The 24,897-nt window shown below is 34.2% G+C and overlaps 2 protein-coding genes across 4 annotated transcripts in view; one reads left to right on the plus strand and one right to left on the minus strand.

The window, feature by feature from the left end:
- The window catches only part of LOC117315094, a 35,004-nt gene extending 32,642 nt beyond the window's left edge, over window positions 1-2,362 (minus strand). The window contains exon 1 of the mRNA XM_033869241.1: window positions 2,255-2,362. The gene's annotated coding sequence lies outside the window, so the exon portion shown is untranslated. The remainder of the gene's footprint in view (window positions 1-2,254) is intronic.
- A 219-nt stretch (window positions 2,363-2,581) lies between these two features.
- On the plus strand, window positions 2,582-20,027 carry LOC117315444 (high mobility group protein 20A-like). 3 transcript variants are annotated; one of them, XM_033869631.1, is made up of 11 exons: window positions 2,582-2,655; window positions 3,384-3,512; window positions 4,364-4,428; window positions 5,698-5,744; window positions 6,450-6,659; window positions 9,318-9,423; window positions 10,753-10,784; window positions 11,576-11,654; window positions 15,121-15,336; window positions 16,623-16,761; window positions 17,285-20,027. In XM_033869631.1, exons 2-11 carry the CDS (start codon window positions 3,397-3,399, stop codon window positions 17,295-17,297), a joined length of 1,023 nt encoding a protein of 340 aa, XP_033725522.1. In that variant the 5' UTR covers window positions 2,582-2,655; window positions 3,384-3,396; the 3' UTR covers window positions 17,298-20,027. The 3 variants fall into 3 exon arrangements, with proteins under 3 accessions (XP_033725522.1, XP_033725523.1, XP_033725525.1); XM_033869632.1 differs by lacking the exon at window positions 11,576-11,654 and adding an exon at window positions 14,418-14,496; XM_033869634.1 differs by having other exon boundaries at window positions 2,590-2,631.
- Window positions 20,028-24,897: the final 4,870 nt, after the last annotated feature.

Below are 24,897 nucleotides of genomic sequence, written 5' to 3' on the forward strand. Positions count from 1 at the left end.
AGTAGTGGTATTATTTTAAAACTTAAATTGGTGGATCATTATAAAAAATGTACCTGGTCCTCAAGTTATTTCATAGTAGTGGTATTATTTTAAAACTTAAATTGGTGGATCATTATAAAAAATGTACCTGGTCCTCAAGTTATTTCATAGTAGTGGTATTATTCTAAAACTTAAATTGGTGGATCATTATAAAAAATTCAAAGACTCATTCGATTCAGACCCAATAATGTAATGTCAAATAGAATTAAGCAAGGGGCACTCTCAATTGCAGTTCTTGATTTTTTTTTAAAAAGTATCCCCAGTGACTTTCTGAGATACTAAATGTTGTTTATGAAGGTAAAGTTGTACTAAGTGACCCTTATCCCGGATCTCATAGCCACACGGGTCTCATGTGTATATATCATATTGGGTCCTAAACCTCTGGAATGCGATCATGTGTCTAACTTGAAGATGCCTGCATTATCTCCCCTTGGTAAATTCAGTTTCAGAAAAAATCCTTCGTCTGAGTCTCTCATTAAGGGGCAGGGCTTTTTCTGAGGGGTTTTTGGGGCTGTAATGGGCCCCATTCCCAATTGGAATTATTTCATTTAAAGCCAACTTCCCAAAATTTGCAGTTTACTCCTGAAAGACTCTTTCCCTAATTCACCAATTTTCTTCCCAAAATGAGACAAAAAGGCCCCATCCCAAACCAATGAGAAAAAGCCCTGAGGGAAGAAAACAGGTGACATATATATTGGAAAAGAAAATATCAGGAATGACTAATTATAGAAATATGTAACCCAAATCTGGCCCCTAAATAACCATAAAACAGATAGGATTTTGTTTTGCCATGTCTGGTTATACAGGTAATCATCCCATTAATAACTTACATTGACATTAAAGAAATGTTTCATGATAATGAAGTTGAAGCCAAGAAGACTAATTCGAAACATGCAAACAAGTGTTAATTTCCCAAATGAAAAAAAAATACAGACCCAGGCTACTGCAGCTGGATGAAAATAGTTCACCAAGGTCACAATGTATGGGTATTATCTATAGAAGATTTAGAGGTAACACTTTTTTCAGCTTGGTGATAATTCACTAAACCTATACAGTAGTATTCACAACCTAAAAACGGAATGGATTCATATGTATTTTACATATATCTTTTTAAGACAGACTAATCCTTTTTTTCTCTCCTTTTCAAGGTGCTGTAGTGGCGTTGCCTAATTACATACTTACATTATACTATATAATCAAGGACAATTATAAGAAAAAAGTATAACAATTCAACATATCCATATTAGTGATATTTACATAAAATTAAATCAATTACGTATTTAGACATAATGTGTAATAAAAAAGTTATCAAATTTTTGACTGAAAAAAATCATTTTGCTGGGAAGGATTCATTATAAAGAATGAATATTCTTTTTAGAAAATATAAAATGATGATAATAACAATAAAAAAATATATCAAGAAAAAAACTTGAATCAAACATATCAATAATTTTTTTACCAAATGTTTTTTTTCACATTGATAATAGAATTATTATTTATCATCAATAATAATAAAATGTCATTTGTACATTTAAAATTATACATATTATGTATATAATTAGTAATTATATATATATATATATATACTAAATTATTCTAAACCATGTCATCATACATGTAAAAAAATATATGTCATTGCCTCTAACCAATTGTATGAACGCAATAACATATACGAAAAGGAAATAATAGTGTCTATTATATATTAACATTCAATAAAACTATAACTGACTTATAAAATATAATTATTAGCCATTAATTATCACTATTCATTGGCAAATTTGATCGTTCCATGAAAACATGCAGTGACTGTATTATAAAGCATACAATTAAATAATGTAATGTATGTTTACCGTTATGTTAACAACAGCGTTATGTAATTGTATATATAGCGATCGTAATACACAGAAAAGTATTGGTAAACCGCGAATATCGCTACAAAGTAAGAAAAAACTCACCCAGTGTGCTGGTCATGTTTTATACAAAATGGCAGTCATTGTTTACGATCAAAAATCCAATATCCTCTTTCGGCGAAACAATCCTTTATCAGCTGTCACAATCGATACTGACGGATTCGACCTGTCATCGCTTGTTTTTATCCTGTTTTTCGCGAATATTTATCTTATTTTCTGATAGAAATAATTTTCAGCTGTTATTTTTGTGTTAGAATTCGAAAATTGAACCTGTTTCTATCTTTAAAAAGTGTTAAATATCTCACCTCCATTTCATGCCATTCTCTGTTCCCTGACAAAGGATCCCAGTTGTGTATTTACTCGACGGTTCTTGTCCAGTCATGGTTGAAATGTAAATAGAGACCACATGGGACATTAATTATAACCGTAGTGCACTTCCGGCTTCTAAAACCTTTCGCCTTCCGTTTTTTTGTACCAAAATATTATATATTCTATAAGATGTATTTTAGATATGATATTTTAAAAATTACATTCACTCATATCAAACGTGTATTTGATATGTACTTTATATCCGAAAAACTTCCGAAAACCTTAAAATTGTACAAATTACATTTTGAACTACATCACATTTGTATCCTTCCGCCAGCTGAAGGACGACCATCCCGCCATTGCTGATTACCAGGTACCCCCCCTCTAAGGGCTATTGGTAAATAATGTCAACATTAACACATGGCCGCAGATATTATGGTTTACAGTTGTCAAGTTCAAATGCATGCACATTGTCTTTTGGCCACATATATTGAAGTTTTAACCTTTGAGAGAGTGTCTCGAGATATCAATCACACATTTTCTCTGTAACAATCAAATTTCTGCAGCCGGTTAAAGTTACATGTGTAAGTTCGACCTACTCGGTCAGCTGACACTGACAGGGGCTCGTTACAAAAGATACATGAGATGGGTAGTACATATAAAATGTATATACCTCCCATATCATATATCTCGTTATTTGCTACGGACCCCTGTGCTATGCTCCAAGTCTAAAGTGTTTTCTGTCACAGTTTACTTCATCATGTGCACATTAAGTTAATAGGCTACGGCCGGCTCTTTGTTAGAAGTTATTTAATAGGCATTCTAATACCGGTTTGATAGCTTATGCCACGGTGCATTTTCCAGCTTCCATCCAACATCATCAACATATCCTTTAAATCAGTGCTAGTATATATATACATAGCGAGCAGAATAGATTTTTGTCAAGTTTGGTCTGAGCATTATAATTATTTGACAAAGAAGATCCAATGTTGAATAAATGAGGAGTGTTGCAGCCCTGGGACTCAAAAAGTAGAAAAATGTTCGTAAAATGTAACTTCAATAAAGTATCCAGGTCAGCGATGTAGGCATTTTTGGTCTCTTGTTCAAAATATCTTTTTTTTTCAGTTGATCAGTAAAGATGATGGACCTAGGACCTGGCTCAGGCAACACCATGTTGTCTGGATTACGTCTCAACTTTGAAGGATTTGATGATGATGTCTCGAAGGAGAGTCATGATCTGACAGTAGATCCTTCGTAAGTATCGACACAGTATGTGGGGATGAGATTGGGGTAGACAGGTGTCATGGACCTTTTTACACGTAAAACTGATACGAGTTGATCATGATGAGCTAACCTTTTCTGTCCTACTGCTCCTCTAGTATTCCTCTGCATCCAGTAGACCTTTGAGAGTATACTTTTGACTCCCCGAAATGAGATCTGAGTCTTAACAATTGAATGGACATATATAGGTCTTTTTGACTATCTTTTGACCCTTCAGATTTATGAGAAATAGCGATTTAACTTCTAAACTTCCTAAGAATCAAGCATCAAGTGGATGCCCTGCTTCTTTCCTGCTTGTACATAGTTTTATGGAAAATCTTTCTAGACAAAATTACAGAAACAGCAATTTCCTTTAATTAATATGATCATGACTTTTTGTATAATCTTTTTATTAACTGACTTGTACTGTGTGATATTATGAAATATATATTATGCTTTAAAAAATTTTAATCACAATGGATTTGCCATCTCTTCCTCTTTTGCTGCTCATCAATAAAAATAAGGTATAAAAAGTCTAAGTCTGTTGAAATAAGAATTTTAGATCGAAGAACTAAAATTAAACATGCTAGGATTTCCCTTGAATTTGACGTTAAAACACTAATTTTTACACAAGAGTTTGTTAAAATATCCCACTATGCAGTACAGGTATACTATATTATATTTAGATATATTAGTGCGCATGCACTTTATGAGAATACAATAGTCTTTATCAAATTATTTCTTATCACAGCTGATGCTATTCTAAACTCATCATAGCTGATGCTCCTTCTAAAATGAACGTGACTATGTTCTGATTTGTGTTGACTTTTGTTTTTTTTTTTCAGTTTCTCCAATCCAGATAGTTCCTTCATTTCTTCACATAGTCAGGGACTTGGCGATTTGGCACAAGGTAGTACATACTCTCTGTGTCTGCTCTGTATGGTAACTCAGGGATTTTCCTACAATTTTTCAACTGGGTCCAGGGTCCATTGAATTGGGAATTTCTACGCGACAAAATGTGACATTGGGAAAAACAAAAAATAATGAAATTCACACAATTTTCGTTTTTTTCTTTGAATAATATTGCCTTTATATTATTTTTAATTTCATTTTCTCATCTGCAGCTGTTTTCTATTTTTAAAAATTGCCTTAATATAGGTCTTTGTATATAAAACATACTTAATCATTAAAAGGTGACTTCAAAATTGGGAACTTTTTAGTGGCAAATTGGGAATTTTCACAAGATTTTTTCAGGGGAATGAGTCCTTTTAACGGACCCTGTTTCTATTGTAGGAAAATCCCTGTAACTATAGTGGGAAGTAAGTACCGGTACATCATAGTTGTAATACTCTCCCTTATCTGTTTTTGGTTCTGAAAGGTAATCATGGAATGGGGAAACATATTATTATTATTAATGAAAAATATTTCATGATTGCCTTTTAAAGAAAGAAAGAAGATACAGGTCATCTGGGCCTCTTCTATGCAAAAGATAGAAGTGTTCATGTGAAGATATTTTCATTGACAGTAACAGTAATTTTTATATATGTACAAGTTTTCTATCAGAATAAGGTAGTAATAAAAATATTGTGTTTGTGTGAGGAGACTTTAGCATTTTATTTGATGCATAGTTTGTATAATGTTGACTAAACACATTCACCTTCATCAAACAAATTACTAGTGAAACCAATGCATACTGAGGTAGTTAATAGCGTACAAGCTGTAGACAGAGTAATCACAGAAGCGTCGCTCATTAAATCCAATACTCTGGTGTGGTAGGATGCCGAAGGGTCACTAGTTTGAGATCCGACACAGGTGCAGTGTTATATCCTTAAACAAGATACTTTACTCTGTTGTGTTCCACTTGACTCAGCTGTAAATGAGTATGTGGTAGGGCAGTGCAAGGAATGTTGTGTGTAAGCTTTTAGTACCAAAATGGCAGCTCCGACTGTAAGCTCCCAGGAAGCTGAGGAAGACATCAGCTAAAAGCCCAATGACCACAGATCATAATTTGTGAACTGCTTTGAGGCAGCTATGTTGCGGTGATATAATGCTATATAAAACTCCAAATTGTAAATTAATACTGGTTGTGATATGCATAAATCTATTCATATACATATACAAATGTATACAAAACCACAGAATAAATCACTTATTCATGAAATATTGTTTTTGATTTCAGTTACACAGATAAGTAGCACAGAAGCAGACGGTGCAGCACCTCTGGAGGTATGCATTGTCTGGTTAATACAGTCACCCTGTCCATTAAATTAATACCTGTTTTGTATGCAACATGTATTTCCTTGAAAGCCATATTTATGTAAACTTTTATCACCAGTTCTGATAAAGTGATAAATTCCATAAAAGATGACATCTCTGAGGGATTCACTTTTCACATTTTTTTAGGGTAGAATAAAATATCAAAGCATAGATACTTTAAACGTGATAACTGAAGTCATTTTAACCTGTTCCACAGTTTCCCAAAAATACAAACTACTCATATAATTTATGTCCAGATTTTTGGTTATACAGCAACAATTTGAAACATAGAAAATAACCTTGAATCCTGTGTTTTTGAGGTAGAAAATCCTCTATAGTAGGATTAAACTGGTAAAGAGGGTGAGGATATTTAATCCTGGACTCTCAAAATTATGTTGGGCTTGACATTTAATACCAATTACCAAAGTCAAATCACATTTTAGTTGACTTCTTAAATTCTGATCTCTGGTAATGTAAGAAGTTGGTTTGGACAATGGATTATTTTCTGTTGATTTTAATTTAGATAGAATTGAAATTCTCATTTGGTTCACTGAATTTTGTTGTTAAATACTGGTTAAATTGTGATTGATTTCAAATAAAAAAATATTACTTGTGAAAATGTTATATTATGATTTAGAAGTTTGTGATTGGATGTGTAATGATTTGTTGGAATAGAATGTGAAGAAGAAAGGAGGTTGGCCAAAGGGAAAGAAGAGGAAGCGAGTCCGGGACACAAATGCACCCAAACCTCCTCTGACGGGTTATGTGAGATTTCTGAACGAAAGACGCGAGACCTTGAGGAAGGAAAACCCCAGTACAGCATTCACAGACCTGTTACGACTTATGGGCGCTGAGTGGTCCAAACTTCCTCAGCATGATAAACAGGTAGGGCCAAAAACCCTAGTACAGCATTCACAAACCTGTTACGACTTATGGGTGCTGAATGGTCTAAACTTTCTCACCATATTAAGTATAATGTAAGGGAGGTCGATCATGTCAAAGTAGATCCTTGTAGTTTCAACAATACAGGAAGATGAACTATTAGCAGGCAAATGATAACGCAAGGGAGATAAATCTTGTCAAGGTACACTCATAGTTTATCTTCCAGTTTTGTCCAAAACTGTAAAACTATTAGCAGGCAAATGATAATGTAAAGGAGATAAGTTTTGTCAAGATAGATTCTTTTTGTCTAAACTTGTAAAGATTATCAGCAGACAAAAAAAAACTATTAATGTAAGGGAGATAACTGTTGTATCCATAGACTCCCTTGATTTGAGATGTCATGAAATTAATCATTGGTCATCTTGGTTTTGTCTGGACCTTATCAGACCGCTACTATTGAATATAAGGAGGAATATTTGTCCTTTAACCATCTCTATTTTGTTTTTCGGCATAGCCGTATAATATTCTTTTGGTCCCGGATATGACGCGACAGGTGGCGTTACTGGTCAAGATGAAGTATGTGATTGGTCAATGTAGCAGTAAATGCAGATATGCAGTTAAAATCGGAAGTTCAGAATGCAAGCTGAATAAGTGGATGTATCTTTTCAAATGACACATTAATAAAATTATATTCCTGATTCAAAAGCAGTCTTTTTTATTACCAAAATGATCCAAACTGATCTAATTTTGTTATCCGTGCAGGGACGCATTAGTTCGTTGATTTATTTCACCAGCAGTATTACATTATAACCACCAGCATTAAAACTATGCCGTTTATCTTTTTCGGCATAGCCATATAGTTTTCGCGGCAGGTGGCATTACTGGTCAATATGAAGTATGTGAATGGTCAATGTAGCGGTAAATGCAAAATGCAGATATGCAGTTAAAGACAAAACAAAATTAAGATTGAATGCAAGCTGAATAAGTGGATGTATCTTTTCAAATGACACAATGATAAAATCATACTCCTGATTCAAACTGATCTAATTTTGTTATCCGTGCTGAAACTGCGCATTTATTAATTAGTTCGTTAATTTATTTCACCAGCAGTTTTACATTATATCCACCAGCATTAAAGCTATGCCGTTTATCTTTTTCAAGATATTTCTTGTTAAAGATATTTCTTGTTTCTTTTAACACTGAGCAAGCCAAATACTTATATAAGGGAGGTAACTCATTTAGTTATGAAAAAAATATCTTCTATTAAATGACTTAATGCTAATTTCAACCTACTCCATTTAAGAAAAAGAGCAGCAAACAAACACTCTAGCTTTTGGCTTCCTTGGACTGTGTTCTGAACATCAAACACTTTGTCATTACAGCCAAAATACCTATTTCAGGGCTACAAGGCTATTCAACTTCATATTAACAGTATAGTTACAGGGGCTTGTTGCATTACTAATCCCTAGAACATTTATTATTGGTCATAGGAACATATCAAGCCCCTATGGTATTAGCCTACAGACAGATTTGTTTGAAAGTTTTACAACCCATATTTTCCAAGGCAATTTTAAAAACTTTTACTTGCTCTGTCATAAACCTACTAGTCCCAGGCAATGAGTTCATGAAATGGTGCACCCCTAGTGTTTGTATTGAAATATTATTCTGATACATTTGTAAAAGGAGTGGGTAAGTACGAATTTTACAAAGTGTTACATACATTCTCTGTCACTCAGCTGACAGGGCGGGTCAGTGTGGCTTATACATAGTGTTAAATACAGTCTCTGTCACTCAGCTGACAGGGCGGGTCAGTGTGGTGTGTACATAGTGTTAAATACGGTCTCTGTCACTCAGCTGACAGGGTGGGTCAGTGTGCCTTTTATATAGTGTTAGATACAGTCTCTCACTCAGCTGACAGGGTGGGTCAGTGTGGCTTGTACATGGTGTTAAATACAGTCTCTGTCATTCAGCTGACAGGGCGAGTCAGTGTGGCTTGTACATAGTGTTAAATACAGTCTCTGTCACTCAGCTGACAGGGTGGGTCAGTGTGGCTAGTACATAGTGTTAAATACGGTCTCTGTCACTCAGCTGACAGGGTGGGTCAGTGTGGCTTGTACATAGTGTTAAATACAGTCTCTGTCACTCAGCTGACAGGGCGGGTCAGTGTGGCTTATACATAGTGTTAAATACAGTCTGTGTCACTCAGCTGACAGGGTGGGTCAGTGTGGCTTGTACATAGTGTTAAATACAGTCTCTGTCACGCAGCTGATAGGGTGGGTCAGTGTGGCTTGTACATAGTGTTAAATACAGTCTCTGTCACTCAGCTGACAGGGTGGGTCAGTGTGCCTTTTACATAGTGTTGAATACTGTGTATCTCATTCGGCTGACAGCAGGGCTTTTTCTCACTGGTTTAGGAAAGGGCCTTTTTGTTTCATTTTGGAAAGAAAATTGATGAATTGGGAAAGATTTTTTCAGGAATAAACGGCAAATTTTGGGAATTTGGCTTCAATGTGAAATAATTTCAATTGGGAATATTTAATGGGGCCCATTAACAGCCCCAAAAAGGCCCTCAGAAAAAGCCTCTCTTGCTCAGGAAGTGAAGCCAACGCATCATTCCACTGTTTCCTTTGATTGACCAATTCTTTCCTGTACGTATTCCAGAGATACCTTGATGAGGCGGAAAAGGACAAAGAGAGATACATGAAGGAGATGGAGAGCTACCAAAAAACTGAGGCGTACAAATTGTTCCGTGAAAAGAAGATGAAAGGTTTGGAAATCACTACACCCAGAACTATAAATAAATCATACTGTTATAAAAATCATGTATCGTAACTTCTTGGCATAATTTAGGTTCACGATTATAAAGATTTTGACTATTTATTTTATCAGAATAGTTATCCACCATAACCAGAGTCCTTCCGCCTCTCTGGATGCTATCTCATACACTAATGTAGCGGAACTGGACGGGGTCGATCATCGGTGACCAGGTAGCTCAGTGATAGAGTGTCCCTCCAGAGTTCGGAGGGTCCTGGGTTCAAACCCTGGTCTGGCTGCTACATTTTTCCCTTCTCCTGTTTCACTAATTAGTGTCTCTACCAGAGAAATAAGTGTCATCATTACGTCTGTCTGTCCGTCCACATGACTGATAATTTAAGTATATATTGACTGATTGACATGAAATTTTTTCAAGATGTTCAGTTTACAAAAACACATGCAATGGTCAAGGTCATCAGGTCCAATTTAAAGGTCAAAGTCAAATTTTGTATCTTTTCACTGATAAACATTTTTTACAACATATGAATCAAATTTGGCCAGAATTAAACAAAGTGTCAACTGGCCGAAGATCAAGATCACTGGGTCCAAAGGTTTAAGATCAAGATCAGATGCAATTTTGTCAATAAATAGGTATATGCCAGTTTATTTATGTGTTGTGTGAGCGTGAGAGATGTTGTGGCTAATGTAAATGATACAGAATAACAGGAAACTGTCATTGTGTACAAACTTTCATTGTATTAACTTTCATTGTATAAACTTTCATTGTATTAACTTTCATTGTATAAACTTTCATTGTATTAACTTTCATTGTATAAACTTTCATTGTATTAACTTTCATTGTACTAACTTTCATTGTATTAACTTTCATTGTTTACGTGGTCACAATAGAACCACAAATATAAATACACTCAATGTACAACAAATAATGTTGTATGTATTCTTGTTAAATTATTATTGCATAGGCTATATACATCCTCAAAATTTGTATCCACACAATAATTTGAAAGTTCCAAACCACGAAAATACACAAACATTTGTTCTTATACAGTATATATTATAACATTGTATATGCTTTTGACCGCTGTTCCTGTTTGCATGACAATGACATTTAAGACTTATATGTCTATCATTTTATACCCTGTTACCTTTGTGTCTTCATTAGAACAATGGATTCTACTCTGGTATTGTTTTATTTCCTAACAATAAGGTCGTTCAAGGACAGACAATTCTGGGTCCTTTTAGCAGGACGTAGCTTAATTAAATATGCTTGGTAAAATTACTCACAATTTCTTATTTAATATTTGAACTGTTTTACTTTCAGAATCATCTGGATTCAACAATTCCACTTTAGATGTAAGTAAATCGATATGAATGTAAGAACTCTTTTAACTGTTAAAATATGAAACATGTTGGTAAACTGTAAATTACACAGTCTTAGATGTAAGTAAAATGTGAAACATGTTGCTAAACTGTAAATTACACAGTCTTAGATGTAAGTAAAATGTGAAATATGTTTGTTAACTGTAAATTACACAGTCTTAGATGTAAGTAAAATGTGAAATATGTTGGTTAACTGTAAATTACACAGTCTTAGATGTAAGTAAAATGTGAAATATGTTGGTTAACTGTAAATTACACAGTCTTAGATGTAAGTAAAATGTGAAACATGTTGGTAAACTGTAAATTACACAGTCTTAGATGTAAGTAAAATGGGAAATATGTTGGTTAACTGTAAATTACACAGTCTTAGATGTAAGTAAAATGTGAAACATGTTGGTTAACTGTAAATTACACAGTCTTAGATGTAAGTAAAATGGGAAATATGTTGGTTAACTGTAAATTACACAGTCTTAGATGTAAGTAAAATGTGAAACATGTTGGTTAACTGTAAATTACACAGTCTTAGATGTAAGTAAAATGGGAAATATGTTGCTAAACTGTAAATTACACAGTCTTAGATGTAAGTAAAATGTGAAACATGTTTGCCATTTCTCAAGACTATTAATGAAATGTGAAACATTTGTTTATGAAAGTCCCTTTCTCTGAAGAAAGACGTAAGTTAATGTCAAAATTTTGACTGCTGATCTGATGTGAAATATTCTCTGCCTCGATGTAAATGTTAATTGTCCATTATTAATTTACAGACCCTACATGGAGATGAAGACACCTCGGGGACATTTGATATTCCTGTTTTTACAGAAGAGTTCCTTGACCACAACAAAGGTATTTCATTGGTCAGATCAGTCACATGACCAGTCATGGACTCTTCCATTTCGTCTATATCTGTATAATTAGTCTTATTTGTTCACCTGAGCTGTCACAGTTTGTCCATCCAATCTTTGATACATTCACATTTTCAACTGTTTCTCAGGAGGTATAAGATCTTATTACACTACATCAACAGTTATAGAGACAAGTAGAGAATATTGACATGTAAACTAAATTGTAATTCTAAATAAAAATTGATAACATGGGGGAAAAACAAACAAAATTGTAATTCTGAATAAAAATTGATTAAACGGAGGCAAAATACAAACAAAATAAAAAACAATGATCATGAGACCCTTGAAAAAGTACAAGGTGAATAAGATTATCCAAAAGGGTGAAGCATCATCCGAGATTTTACCTTGTAAATTTTCTTGCTGTAATGGAAAGTTTTTATTCTGGAAACTTGAAAGCATGTACAGTCAAACCTCAATGATTCGAACTTCGATGATTCGAATTTCTCGGTGTATCGAACTTTTTGCTTGGTCCCGAATTTTCTCACTATATAACACTACTAACGAAACTATGTATGATTCGAATTTTTATAAATCGAAGTTTTCGATGTATCGAACTTTTTTCATGACCCGTTAGCTATGATATTATAGGTAATTGACATCTCATGATTCGAACAAAAAATTTACCTGTACTGACCACTGGACAGGTGTTTGTCGTGACCCCTGCGGCAAGATTTCACACCTTTCCCCCAAATGCCCTGACTGACAATAGGGATAACGATAGCGTGTGTTGTCACTCCCGGTCATGGGGTTTATTAATAATCAGACCAAATTGATAGATAAAAAGTGTATTTAGAAGCCATGACATTTAATCACTCCGGTAAAACATTTCGGTAGTCGTCTCTGATAATCTCCGCCGCCATTGAAATCAGCGGTCGGTGAGTAAATTTTATGGAACTGTAAAACAACCGGACCAATTTTAAACACAAACAATTAGCGATGGCTTCACTCATATTCAAAGTGTCACGTTTCAAACTTATACATAAATATCCAAGTAAATCGATTATTTGTCATTCAATCATGCATTCTCCAACCGGTCGGCATTCCGTATTTTATATGCACATAACGTAAACGCACGTGTCTTTAGCAGAAAAGCCTAACGACTTACGTAAGTGTGCATTGTACTTCTTTTGTTTTATCTGTTAACGCGATATAAGTGTTTTGTAACCGATACATATTTTGTTTAATTAATAAAATGCTTAGGTATAATTAATGAAAAGAATTTTTATTTTGTTGTGTTTGAGGTATAAATTAACTAAACTTTTCGATGTGAGCCTGACAGGCGACGATTAACACGAAGACACTGAGGACATGTAACGTTAACAGATATGGTCATTATCAAGAAAACATCGATCTATTGTCAACCATGAATAATTCGAAGTCCCGCTGTATCGAAGTTTTTCTGTTAGTCCCTTGAACTTCGAAACATCGAAGTTAACTTTCATTGTATTAACTTTCATTGTATAAACTTTCATTGTATTAACTTTCATTGTATAAACTTTCATTGTACAAACTTTCATTGTATAAACTTTCATTGTATTAACTTTCATTGTATAAACTTTCATTGTATTAACATTCATTGTATAAACTTTCATTGTATAAACTTTCATTGTATTAACTTTCATTGTTTACAAACTTTCATTGTATTAACTTCCATTGTATAAACTTTCATTGTATTAACTTTCATTGTATAAACTTTCATTGTATTAACTTCCATTGTATAAACTTTCATTGTATTAACTTTCATTGTATTAACTTTCATTGTATTGTATAAACTTTCATTGTATTAACTTTCATTAACTTTCATTGTATTAACTTTCATTGTATTAACTTCCATTGTATTAACTTTCATTGTTTACGTGGTCACAATAGAACCACACATATAAACAACTCAATGTACAACAAATAATGTTGTATGTATTCTTGTTAAATTATTATTGCATGGGCTATATACATCCTCAAAATTTGTACCCACACAATAATTTGAAAGTTCCAAACCATGAAAATACACAAACATTTGTTCTTATACAGTATATATTATAACATTGTATATGCTTTTGACCGCTGTTCCTGTTTGCATGACAATGACATTTAAGACTTATATGTCTATCATTTTATACCCTGTTACCTTTGTGTCTTCATTAGAACAATGGATTCTACTCTGTTATTGTTTTATTTCCTAACAATAAGGTCGTTCAAGGACAGACAATTCTGGGTCCTTTTAGCAGGACGTAGCTTAATTAAATATGCTTGGTAAAATTACTCACAATTTCTTATTTAATATTTGAACTGTTTTACTTTCAGAATCATCTGGATTCAACAATTCCACTTTAGATGTAAGTAAATCGGTATGAATGTAAGAACTCTTTTAACTGTTAAAATATGAAACATGTTGGTAAACTGTAAATTACAGTCTTAGATGTAAGTAAAATGTGAAATATATTGGTAAACTTAATTACACAGTCTTAGATGTAAGTAAAATGGGAAATATGTTTGCCATTTCTCAAGACTTTTAATGAAATGTGAAGCATATTTGTTTATGATTGTCCTGCCTCAGATAGATCAAAGTAAAATGTGAAACATTTGTTTATGAAAGTCCCTTTCTCTGAAGAAAGATGTAAGTTAATGTCAAAATTTTGACTGCTGATCTGATGTGAAATATTCTCTGCCTCGATGTAAATGTTAATTGTCCATTATTAATTTACAGACCCTACATGGAGATGAAGACACCTCAGGGACATTTGATATTCCTGTTTTTACAGAAGAGTTCCTTGACCACAACAAAGGTATTTCATTGGTCAGATCAGTCACATGACCAGTCATGGACTCTTCCATTTCGTCTATATCTGTATAATTAGTCTTATTTGTTCACCTGAGCTGTCACAGTTTGTCCATCCATTCTTTGATACATTCACATTTTCAACTGTTTCTCAGGAGGTATAAGATCTTATTACACTACATCAACAGTTATAGAGACAAGTAGAGAATATCGACATGTAAACTAAATTGTAATTCTAAATAAAAATTGATAGAAAGGAGGCAAAATACAAACAAAATTGTAATTCTAAATAAAAATTGATAGCATGGGGGAAAAAACAAACAAAATTGTAATTCTAAATAAAAAATTGATAACATGGGGGGAAAAACAAACAAAATTGTAATTCTGAATAAAAATTGATTAAACGGAGGCAAAATACAAACAAAATAAAAAACAATGATCATGAGACCCTTGAAAAAGTACAAGGTGAATAAGATGATCCAAAAGGGTGAAGCATCATCCGAGATTTTACCTTGTAAATTTTCTTGCTGTAATGGAAAGTTTTTATTCTGGAAACTTGAAAGCATGTATATATATGTAATGATCATGTAAATTGTAGGAAGTTTTTAATATGTTTATGATTTACACACAGCGAGGGAATCGGAACTTCGACAATTGAGGAAGCAGACAACAGAACTCGAGGAACAGAACGCCATCCTAAGTAAACATATTGACAACATGAAACAGGCTATAGAAAAGCTGGAGGTAGAGTCTGTACAACAGCGAAGCTCTAACATGGCTCTACAAGGTCACCTGGACGGACTACGGGCTTCTCTCACCTCACATTTCTCTAGTACTCCACTTCCAGGTAAGTAGTCCCAGTAGGTATGACGGACAGACATTCATCATCCATAGATTTGTCTCCGGATGACTTGTTAAATATTTTTTCTGTCACTGAACAGGGTGTGATTTCTCAGTAAAATATTCTATTATTATTTAATTATTGAATTTTGGGGGCTTTGGTGGCCGAGTGGTTAAGGTGTCCCGACACTTTATCACTAGCCCTCCACCTCTGGGTTGCTAGTTCAAAACCTACGTGGGGCAGTTGCCAGGTACTGACCGTAGGCTGGTGGTTTTTCTCCAGGTACTCCGGCTTTCCTTCACCTCCAAAACCAGGCACATCCTTAAATGACCCTGGCTGTTAATAGGATACTAAACAAAACAAACCAAACCAATTTAGTATATTCTAATTCTTCGTGAGAATTTTTATAACAATCAGATATTTCTATACAACTGTAAAGGAACAGGAGAACACATTCCTGCCTTGTCCCCGACAGGAATCGAACCCTGATCTCCCGCGTGATAACCCATGGCTCTTCTTAGTCAAACAAGCATGCTCTGTCACCTGAGTATTACAATAACATACATGCCAAACTTTCAGGAGACCAATAAGGGAGATTGATGTTTAATTTAAGGGAATTTTGCCTAAAATAAGGGAGATTTGTGCGCTACATGAATATCGACATTTTTACTCAATTTTAAAGCAATAAACTAATTTTGAAAGTGATAAAGAATATTTGTTTATTTTGGATATTAATCATATTGTATATGCAAACAACAACAAGTTGTATAAGGTAAAAAATGCAATAAGTATACATTCGAACCCTGATCTCCGGCGTGATAACTTAGTCAAAGAAGCATGCTCTGTCACCTGAGTTTTACAATAACATGATAACTAACTCTTTCTTCAAATGGAACTTATAAACATGGATTTGATATAAAAAGAAGAGCATTCAATATCTATATTTAGATTATTAAAAAAAATTGTTATTATTGATTCAATATATGGAAACTTCGGAAGGCAAATTCAATTGACCAAATGTTTTTGAACATGCATACATTTTATATAATTCAAAATTGATGTATATATATATCCGTATATACATTGAATACTATTAATCAATTTATTAAGTTGTGCTGTTTTTTGTTGATGAATGCAATATGTTTAATAAAAATGTCGCCATGCGCAATCTCCAGTTTGAGGACAGTCCTCAAACTGGAGATCTCCAGTTTGTCAACATTTGATCCTTGACAGGTATGGAGTAACAAACTTCTTTCACATGACAATTTAGAAGTGAAAATACTTGATTACAGGTACTGGGGAGCTACCCACCATTGACACCATTGACTCGTACATGGCAAAACTACACAGCCTCATTCTGGAGTCTCCACAGGATCACGAATCACTCATAGCAACAGTACGGGATATTCTGGGGCGACTTAATGTTGAAGGGTAGGTCACTCTGGTTGACTTCCTGAAATTATTGTTAAATATCTTAACACAGCAATGAAAAAAGCTTTCCAGTAAAAAAAACTTGTCAACATCTATCGGTAAATTTCTGATGTTTTTTTATCTCAATTCTGCAAAATGAAGTTCCCGAGGTCTAAATTGTTTTACTTTTTTTGGAACAAACTTTTTATATTTTTTTCCACTTAATGTCGTGAAACAAAATTTAAACAGAATTGATCATGATATTTTGTATAAACAAGTTTTTTCTGTCAGAATTGATATACAATAATGTACAGTCATGTTTTTTATCATATTTGCAAATATTTACATTCCCACTGCACAGTGCCTATATGTTACTACTAACCCCAATGTATGATATATGAACTCGCGCCATCGGATATGCTAGAACACCCAATGTATGTCAAAAATATGACAACCATAGCTTAGGTATAAGTTGAAAATCGTGATATACATATGATTTGCTGCATTTCTTGTTCAATATCTCCAGTTGTGATTTATATTTCAGAGATAAATTATGAAGATTGAAGGACAGAAGTTTGAATGTTGTAATCAGCTTTAACTACGTGAAATCCTTGATGGTAAACTGCTGACAGGGACAAAACATTTGACATTCAAATGGTCCTCTTTAACAAGTACCGCAGGGAGGGACGTACGTGTAGAGACCTTATATCTACTGTGGCAGTGATCCGGATGTGTTGTCGAGACCTTATATCTACTGTGGCAGTGATCCGGATGTGTTGTCGAGACCTTATATCTACTGTGGCAGTGATCCGGATGTGTTGTCGAGACCTTATATCTACTGTGGCAGTGATCCGGATGTGTTGTCGAGACCTTATATCTACTGTGGCAGTGATCCGGATGTGTTGTCGAGACCTTATATCTACTGTGGCAGTGATCCGGATGTGTTGTCGAGACCTTATATCTACTGTGGCAGTGATCCGGATGTGTTGTCGAGACCTTATATCTACTGTGGCAGTGATCCGGATGTGTTGTCGAGACCTTATATCTACTGTGGCAGTGATCCGGATGTGTTGTTGAGAAAACATACATGTGATTATTAAGTTATTGATAATTGAAAGCCCTTTCAAGGATCCTGGATACAACAAATTTTATCTCTTCGTCACGGTTTTAACCAATCGGTCAATATTATAAGCTCATTTGTATTTCGTTTGTTGGAGACATTCCATCCTAGATATTTACTGCCAAGCTTATTTTGCCTCGTATACAATGTGTACATACGGGACCTCACTGCCTCTTGTATGAAAACATGTTTTTCCTGGCCAGTTTAGGAGATAGCCACCTGTTGAAAATTTGAAACATTTTGTTATGTGGCTTGATACTATCTGCGAAGTGACTTGATTGTATCGATGAAGTGACTTGATTGTATCAATGAAGTGACTTGATTGTATCGGTGTAGTGACTTGATTGTATCAATGAAGTGACTTGATTGTATCAATGAAGTGACTTGATTGTATCGGCGAAGTGACTTGATTGTATCAGAGAAGTGACTTGATTGTATCAATGAAGTGACTTGATTGTATCAATGAAGTGACTTGATTGTATCAATGAAGTGACTTGATTGTATCAATGAAGTGACTTGATTGTATCAATGAAGTGACTTGATTGTATCAGAGAAGTGACTTGATTGTATCGGTGAAGTGACTTGATTGTATCAATGAAGTGACTTGATTGTATCGGTGAAGTGACTTGATTGTATCGGTGAAGTGACTTGATTGTATCGGTGAAATGACTTGATTGTATCGGTGAAGTGACTTGATTGTATCTGGGAAGTGACTTGATTGTATCTGGGAAGTGACTTGATTGTATCAGTGAAGTGACTTGATTGTATCGGTGAAGTGACTTGATTGTATCTGGGAAGTGACTTGATTGTATCTGGGAAGTGACTTGATTGTATCGGTGAAGCGACTTGATTGTATCGGTGAAGCGACTTGATTGTATCGGTGAAGTGACTTGATTGTATCAATGAAGTGACTTGATTGTATCGGTGAAGTGACTTGATTGTATCTGGGAAGTGACTTGATTGTATCAATGAAGTGACTTGATTGTATCGGTGAAGTGACTTGATTGTATCGGTGAAGTGACTTGATTGTATCAATGAAGTGACTTGATTGTATCGGTGAAGTGACTTGATTGTATCAGAGAAGTGGCCTGGCATTGCCTCATTGATGTTTGTTTGTTTTGATGTCTTTTGTTGAATGGTGATTTATTCGCAAATCCCAATCTATTTTGAATACTATCAGCAAAAATATGTTAGTGGAGATTTAATTTAAGTGACTTTAGTGCGAGAATCAAAGTGCTTATTCACATATACCTCAAAAATATGTCCACATAAAAAGGAAGATTATGAAACTTATTCAGGTAAATTCCCCTCCACATGTTCAAATTACTGTTGTATACAAATCTACAAATAAGCCCCTATATATAGCTACAAACAAATAGGCCCCTATATATAGCTACAAACAAATAGGCCCATATATATAGCTACAAACAAATAGGCCCCTATATACTCACAAAAGGAATAAACCACCTTTCTTTTTGCAGAATTATTAAAGAAGTATTTCAGCTAAAAGTTTTTCCCTCTCCAAGGGAAGGGGTTTGAGGATGAATATAGTACTAAACTTTTACACTAGGGGAGGGAGTTTATTTGAGGATAAGTATGGTACTAAAGTTTTACTCTAGAGAAGGGGCCTCATTAGAGAATATTGTGTAGGGGGCTTATTTGATGATAAATATTATACGGTAAACTTTTACACTCTGGTAGGGGGCTTGTTTGATGATAGATATGGTTATCTTTCATCCTTGGGTAGGGGGCTTATTTGATGATAAATACGGTAAACTTTTACACTTGGTTATGGGGCATTTTTAAGGATAAATATGATAACTTTTTACAGGAGAGGGCTTATTTGATGATAGTTACGGTAAACTACAGGCAGGGTAACGTTATTAGTCTGTTATCAGTACTAATTGAGAATATTTTAATTAAGACACCCTATCATCACTAGTCTTAGGTGCCTATCCTGGACTTCATGCATTTGTCAGATCAGTTAGAGTAAAATATGTGTCATGAAACCTAAATAGAAATTATGTAAGAAAATGTCTTCTTTCATACGCAACCATTTTTGTCTGACACAGTTTTTGTCCTTTTTCTTTCTGTTGATCATTTTGCAGCTCAGTCTTGTGTAGCTATTTATTTCTGTTGATAATGAAATAAAGGAACAAAGAAAAAACATTTTAGTTATTTTCTATCACAGCTGGAGAAACCTATTTAGCAGAAGTTTCATCTCAGCTCGGATAAAAGTATTATAAAACTCACTGCTATAATGATAAAAGGATTATAAACCTCTCTCACTGCTATAATGATAAAAGGATTATAAACCTCTCACTGGTATAATGATAAAAGGATTATAAACCTATCACTGGTGTAATGATAAAAGGACTATATACCTATCTCAATAGTATAATGATAAAAGGATTATAAACCTCTCACTGATATAATGATAAAAGGATTATAAACCTCACACACTGGTATAATGATAAAAGGATTATAAACCTCTCTCAGTGGTATAATGATAAAAGGATTATAAACCTCTCACTGGTATAATGATAAAAGGATTATAAACCTCTCTCACTGGTATAATGATAAAAGGATTATAAACCTCTCTCACTGGTATAATGATAAAAGGATTATAAACCTCTCACTGATATAATGATAAAAGGATTATAAACCTCACACACTGGTATAATGATAAAAGGATTATAAACCTCTCTCAGTGGTATAATGATAAAAGGATTATAAACCTCTCTCACTGGTATAATGATAAAAGGATTATAAACCTTTCTCACTGGTATAATGATAAAAGGATTATAAACCTCTCACTGGTGTAATGATAAAAGGACTATATACCTATCTCAATAGTATAATGACAAAAGGACTATAAACCTCTCACTGCTATAATGATAAAAGGATTATAAACCTCTCACTGGTATAATGATAAAAGGATTATAAACCTCTCACTGGTGTAATGATAAAAGGACTATATACCTATCTCAATAGTATAATGACAAAAGGACTATAAACCTCTCACTGCTATAATGATAAAAGGATTATAAACCTTTCACGGGTATAATGATAAAAGGATTATAAACCTCTCACTGGTATAATGATAAAAGGATTATAAACCTCTCACTGGTATAATGATAAAAGGATTATAAACCTCTCACTGGTATAATGATAAAAGGATTATAAACCTCTCACTGGTATAATGATATAAGGAGTATAAACCTCTCTCACTGGTATACTGATAAAAGGATTATAAACCTCTCACTGGTATTATGATAAAAGGATTATAAACCTCTCACGGGTATAATGATAAAAGGATTATAAACCTCTCTCACTGGTATAATTATAAAATGATTATAAACCTCTCTCACTGGTATAATGATAAAAGGATTATAAACCTCTCACGGGTATAATGATAAAAGGATTATAAACCTCTCTCACTGGTATAATTATAAAATGATTATAAACCTCTCTCACTGGTATAATGATAAAAGGATTATAAACCTCTCGCTGGTATAATGATAAAAGGATTATTAACCTTTCTCATTAGTAAACCGATATGATTTGGAAACAATGAAGTAAAAGTGTGTAAATTGATATAATATTAGTAGTAGGCGATCAACCACCACGTATAATGCATATAAAAGATGGTCGGTTGGAATCATTCGGAATAGTACGGAATACTTCATTCTTTAGGTATTTTGATCAATTTTGGTTTATTTTGTTTAACGTCCTATTAACAGCCAGGGTCATTTAAGGACGTGCCAGGTTTGGAAGTGGAGGATTAAGTCGGAGTACACGGAGAAAAAACGACCGGTCAGGACCTGGTAACTGCCCCACGTGGGTTTCGAACTCGCATTTTGATCAAACTGCATACATGACTATGATGCACTGAAAAGGATGCAATGGAAATATAGTCTATATATGGAAAAATGTTTCGTATTCCCTTTAGAAATTCAAACATTGAAATTGTTCGTCACCAAAGACTCGTACATAGATTAATGGCATACGGAGTACGCAATAAAATTGTACGCTAGATAGGTGATTGTTGAAAGACACGAGATTAAGGTTGCTTTCAATAGTCATATCTCAGATATAAATATATCAGATGTAAAAATGTAACATCGGGATTTTCACAAGGGTCTGCCATAGGTCCGGTATTATTTGTTATATTCATAAATAATTTATCCGGTTCTTTGAACGATGCATGGTTATTGAAACCACATCCAAGAAAAAATATTCAGATTGTTTCTCAGAAATCGTCCAGATCCTTCTTGGAGAAGATCTCCCACGGATGGAACGATGCATGGTTATTGAAACCACATCCAAGAAAGTGTGTGCACATGCACATAGGAAAGAACACTAGTGCTGCAACAATTTTTACTTCTATGAAATAGTGGTCAGGAAATCAGACGCAGAAAAAAGACAAAGGCGTTAGGATTGATAAGAACCTTAGATTTGAGAAGCACAATCTTGAAAAATGAAATTTAAGAAAGGGTGGGGGTCGGGGCGAAATCCTTGATAGCTATCATACGGAGAGTGTTCTCAATACTTTACAATTATTACTTAAGAGATAATTTCGACTTCTCGAATGATATTTGGCTTACATATCAAATCAAATACACTAAATAGATTCGAAGTGTACAAAAAAGGGGTAACGTACCTTGTCCCTGAACCGAAACGTCTGCCATCCCTGGAGAGACTAAAACATTTAATTTACCTAAATTAATGGTCATTCCTTCGTTCGGACATCAGAAATATGTACAATTTCTATTGATGAAATTTATGTCCGAACGATGATTATATGAGTGTTTGTACCTACAAATAATGAAATAAACTACGAAATATACCAGAAAAACGTGTATCGTAAACACATACCGTATGTCGTTGCGGTCATAGTGATACTTCGGGTCGAATTTAGAATTTTCAGGACTTAATACTCGAAGAATTTTGGTTTATCTTGAGAGAAAAATTGCCGTATTAATGTTAAGATTATAACGTTTACTTCTTGGAACCAATACATATATTGCAGTGAGTTTTTTGACAACCTAAACTTTACTCAAACGAAGGAATGCCACTTTAACATAGAGAAGAAAATGAGGAAATATGACAGAACTTTATAAATTAATTCATGGAATATATAGTAAGGGCGTCACTGGGTTCTTGACATCATGAGTATGTTGTACAGTGAGCCAGCAACAGGGGAAACTCTAAATTCGTACACTCAAAGATGTTCAGTTATGAAAAGGGGTCATTTGTGAAAAAACTTCAATACAATTCTAAAGCTTCAGAAAACCCAACAACCTCATATCTTACCAGTTGGTCTCTTGGACAGAATGTCATAAAGTTTCCTCATTTAAATGACCTTGAACTACATATATCTTTAAGGTCACAGGAATCAAATAAGGGAAATAAATAAATAGTATATTCCTTTGAAAATCATCTTCTCCAGATGTATGTTACCTCGAGGCCTGCCATGTTGCCAAGGATACCCAGGCTTTCAGCATAAAATATTTTCATTATTTATTTATTTATTATTATTTGTTTTCCTTCTTGTTGTTTTCAAGTTTAGGGTGATATTTTTAAAAATAAGAATCTCCTTCTAAAGTGACCCAGAAACTCTCTATTTGGCCAGTATTTTTCTCCAATATATAGTTCTGTATAAATTATTCTAATATATACTCCAATCCATACGTTCCTTTGCGGACTATGTTTTGATATTAAGTAAATATGATGATAACATTGCGTGTTGAAATTGTGTCCGAAAGCTGCTTACCTTTATGCCTTTATATTTTTGCAAATGTCGTGTTAAATTTAGAGCATATTACCATAGAATGACATATTTTCTGAATGAACAATTCATAGCATGTAATGTTTGTTGTTGTTGTTGTTGTTGTTGTTGTTGTTGTTGTTGTTGTTGTTGTTGTTTTTTCCCCATCATTTTGGAAAATCGTGAAAAATAAGTTTCTCCCTTGACTCTCACTGAAGCTCCATCGAGGTGCGTTATTTTCATTAAAAAATGCCATTGTAACTGACAAATTAAATTAATAATCTTCAAGAGATTGCAAAGTTAAAGTTTGTGATGCACTTCAAATATGTTAACAAGCCAAAGAATTTATATTTTTCATGAATGGCATTGTTAACGACTTTGACCTTTCTCCAAACTCACAGGGGTCAAACTGTTAAAAACTTGCGCTGAGAATTAATTATACTGTATCTGGTTCTGGAAACCCATGGTACTGATGTTTGACCGGTATAGGTACCGCAGAAAGAACACAGGGACCTGGCACGAATTTCCAGCCCCTATCATACAAAGAATTTTGAAGATTTTAGGTCACGTGCGACGATGTCTCAACACGCTTCCCATTGTAATAGCGGATCTGTATGGATTTGGTTTGTTTTTGTTTAGCGTCCTATTAACAGCCAGGGTTATTTAAGGACGTGTCAGGTTTAGGAAGTGAAGGAAAGCCGGAGTACCCGGAGAAAAACCACCGGCCTACGGTCAGTACCTGGCAACTGCCCCATGTAGGTTTCGAACTCGCAACCCAGAGGTGGGGGGCTAGTGTTTAAGTGTCAGGAGTATCTGTATGGAATATGCGACATCAATGAAAAACCCAATATTAGTATTCAATAATGAATCGTATCATCTTTATTAGATTTTTTATGTAAGATTTTTTGTTACAGATCCAATAAATGTTTACACGTGACGTTTCGATGACTAGCACGTTATGTACACTGTCACCTTCATCAGACAAATGAAAAATTATTAGAAATATTTATCGTTTCATGACTCATAACACACTTATATAAGTATTATAATAATATGTAGTAATATAATGAGCGATTCAGGCCCTCTGTGCCTCTTGTTATTTTTAATTCGATTTTGTATGATATATTAGTTAATCCAGCAGGAAAGAATGAAGTAGGAACAAGTAGTGAAGTGTTAGATTAGTCTATTAAGAACGATAACTCTGCTTGGATTGGTGTTCGGAGTAAAAACGAAACAAATCACGAGTTGCTTCCCTTTGATTTTGGCG

The sequence above is a fragment of the Pecten maximus genome, chromosome 17, assembly GCF_902652985.1.
Source record: "Pecten maximus chromosome 17, xPecMax1.1, whole genome shotgun sequence".
In the NCBI taxonomy this organism is placed as follows: Eukaryota; Metazoa; Mollusca; class Bivalvia; order Pectinida; family Pectinidae; genus Pecten; species Pecten maximus.

Coding starts and splice junctions, on each gene's coding strand:
- LOC117315444 (XM_033869631.1), top strand. CDS start 3,397: ATGATGGACCTAGGACCTGGCTCAGGCAACACCATGTTGTCTGGATTA. Junction 6,660..9,317: donor TTCCTCAGCATGATAAACAG/GTAGGGCCAAAA, acceptor TACGTATTCCAG/AGATACCTTGATGAGGCGGA. Junction 15,337..16,622: donor CTCTAGTACTCCACTTCCAG/GTAAGTAGTCCC, acceptor ACTTGATTACAG/GTACTGGGGAGCTACCCACC.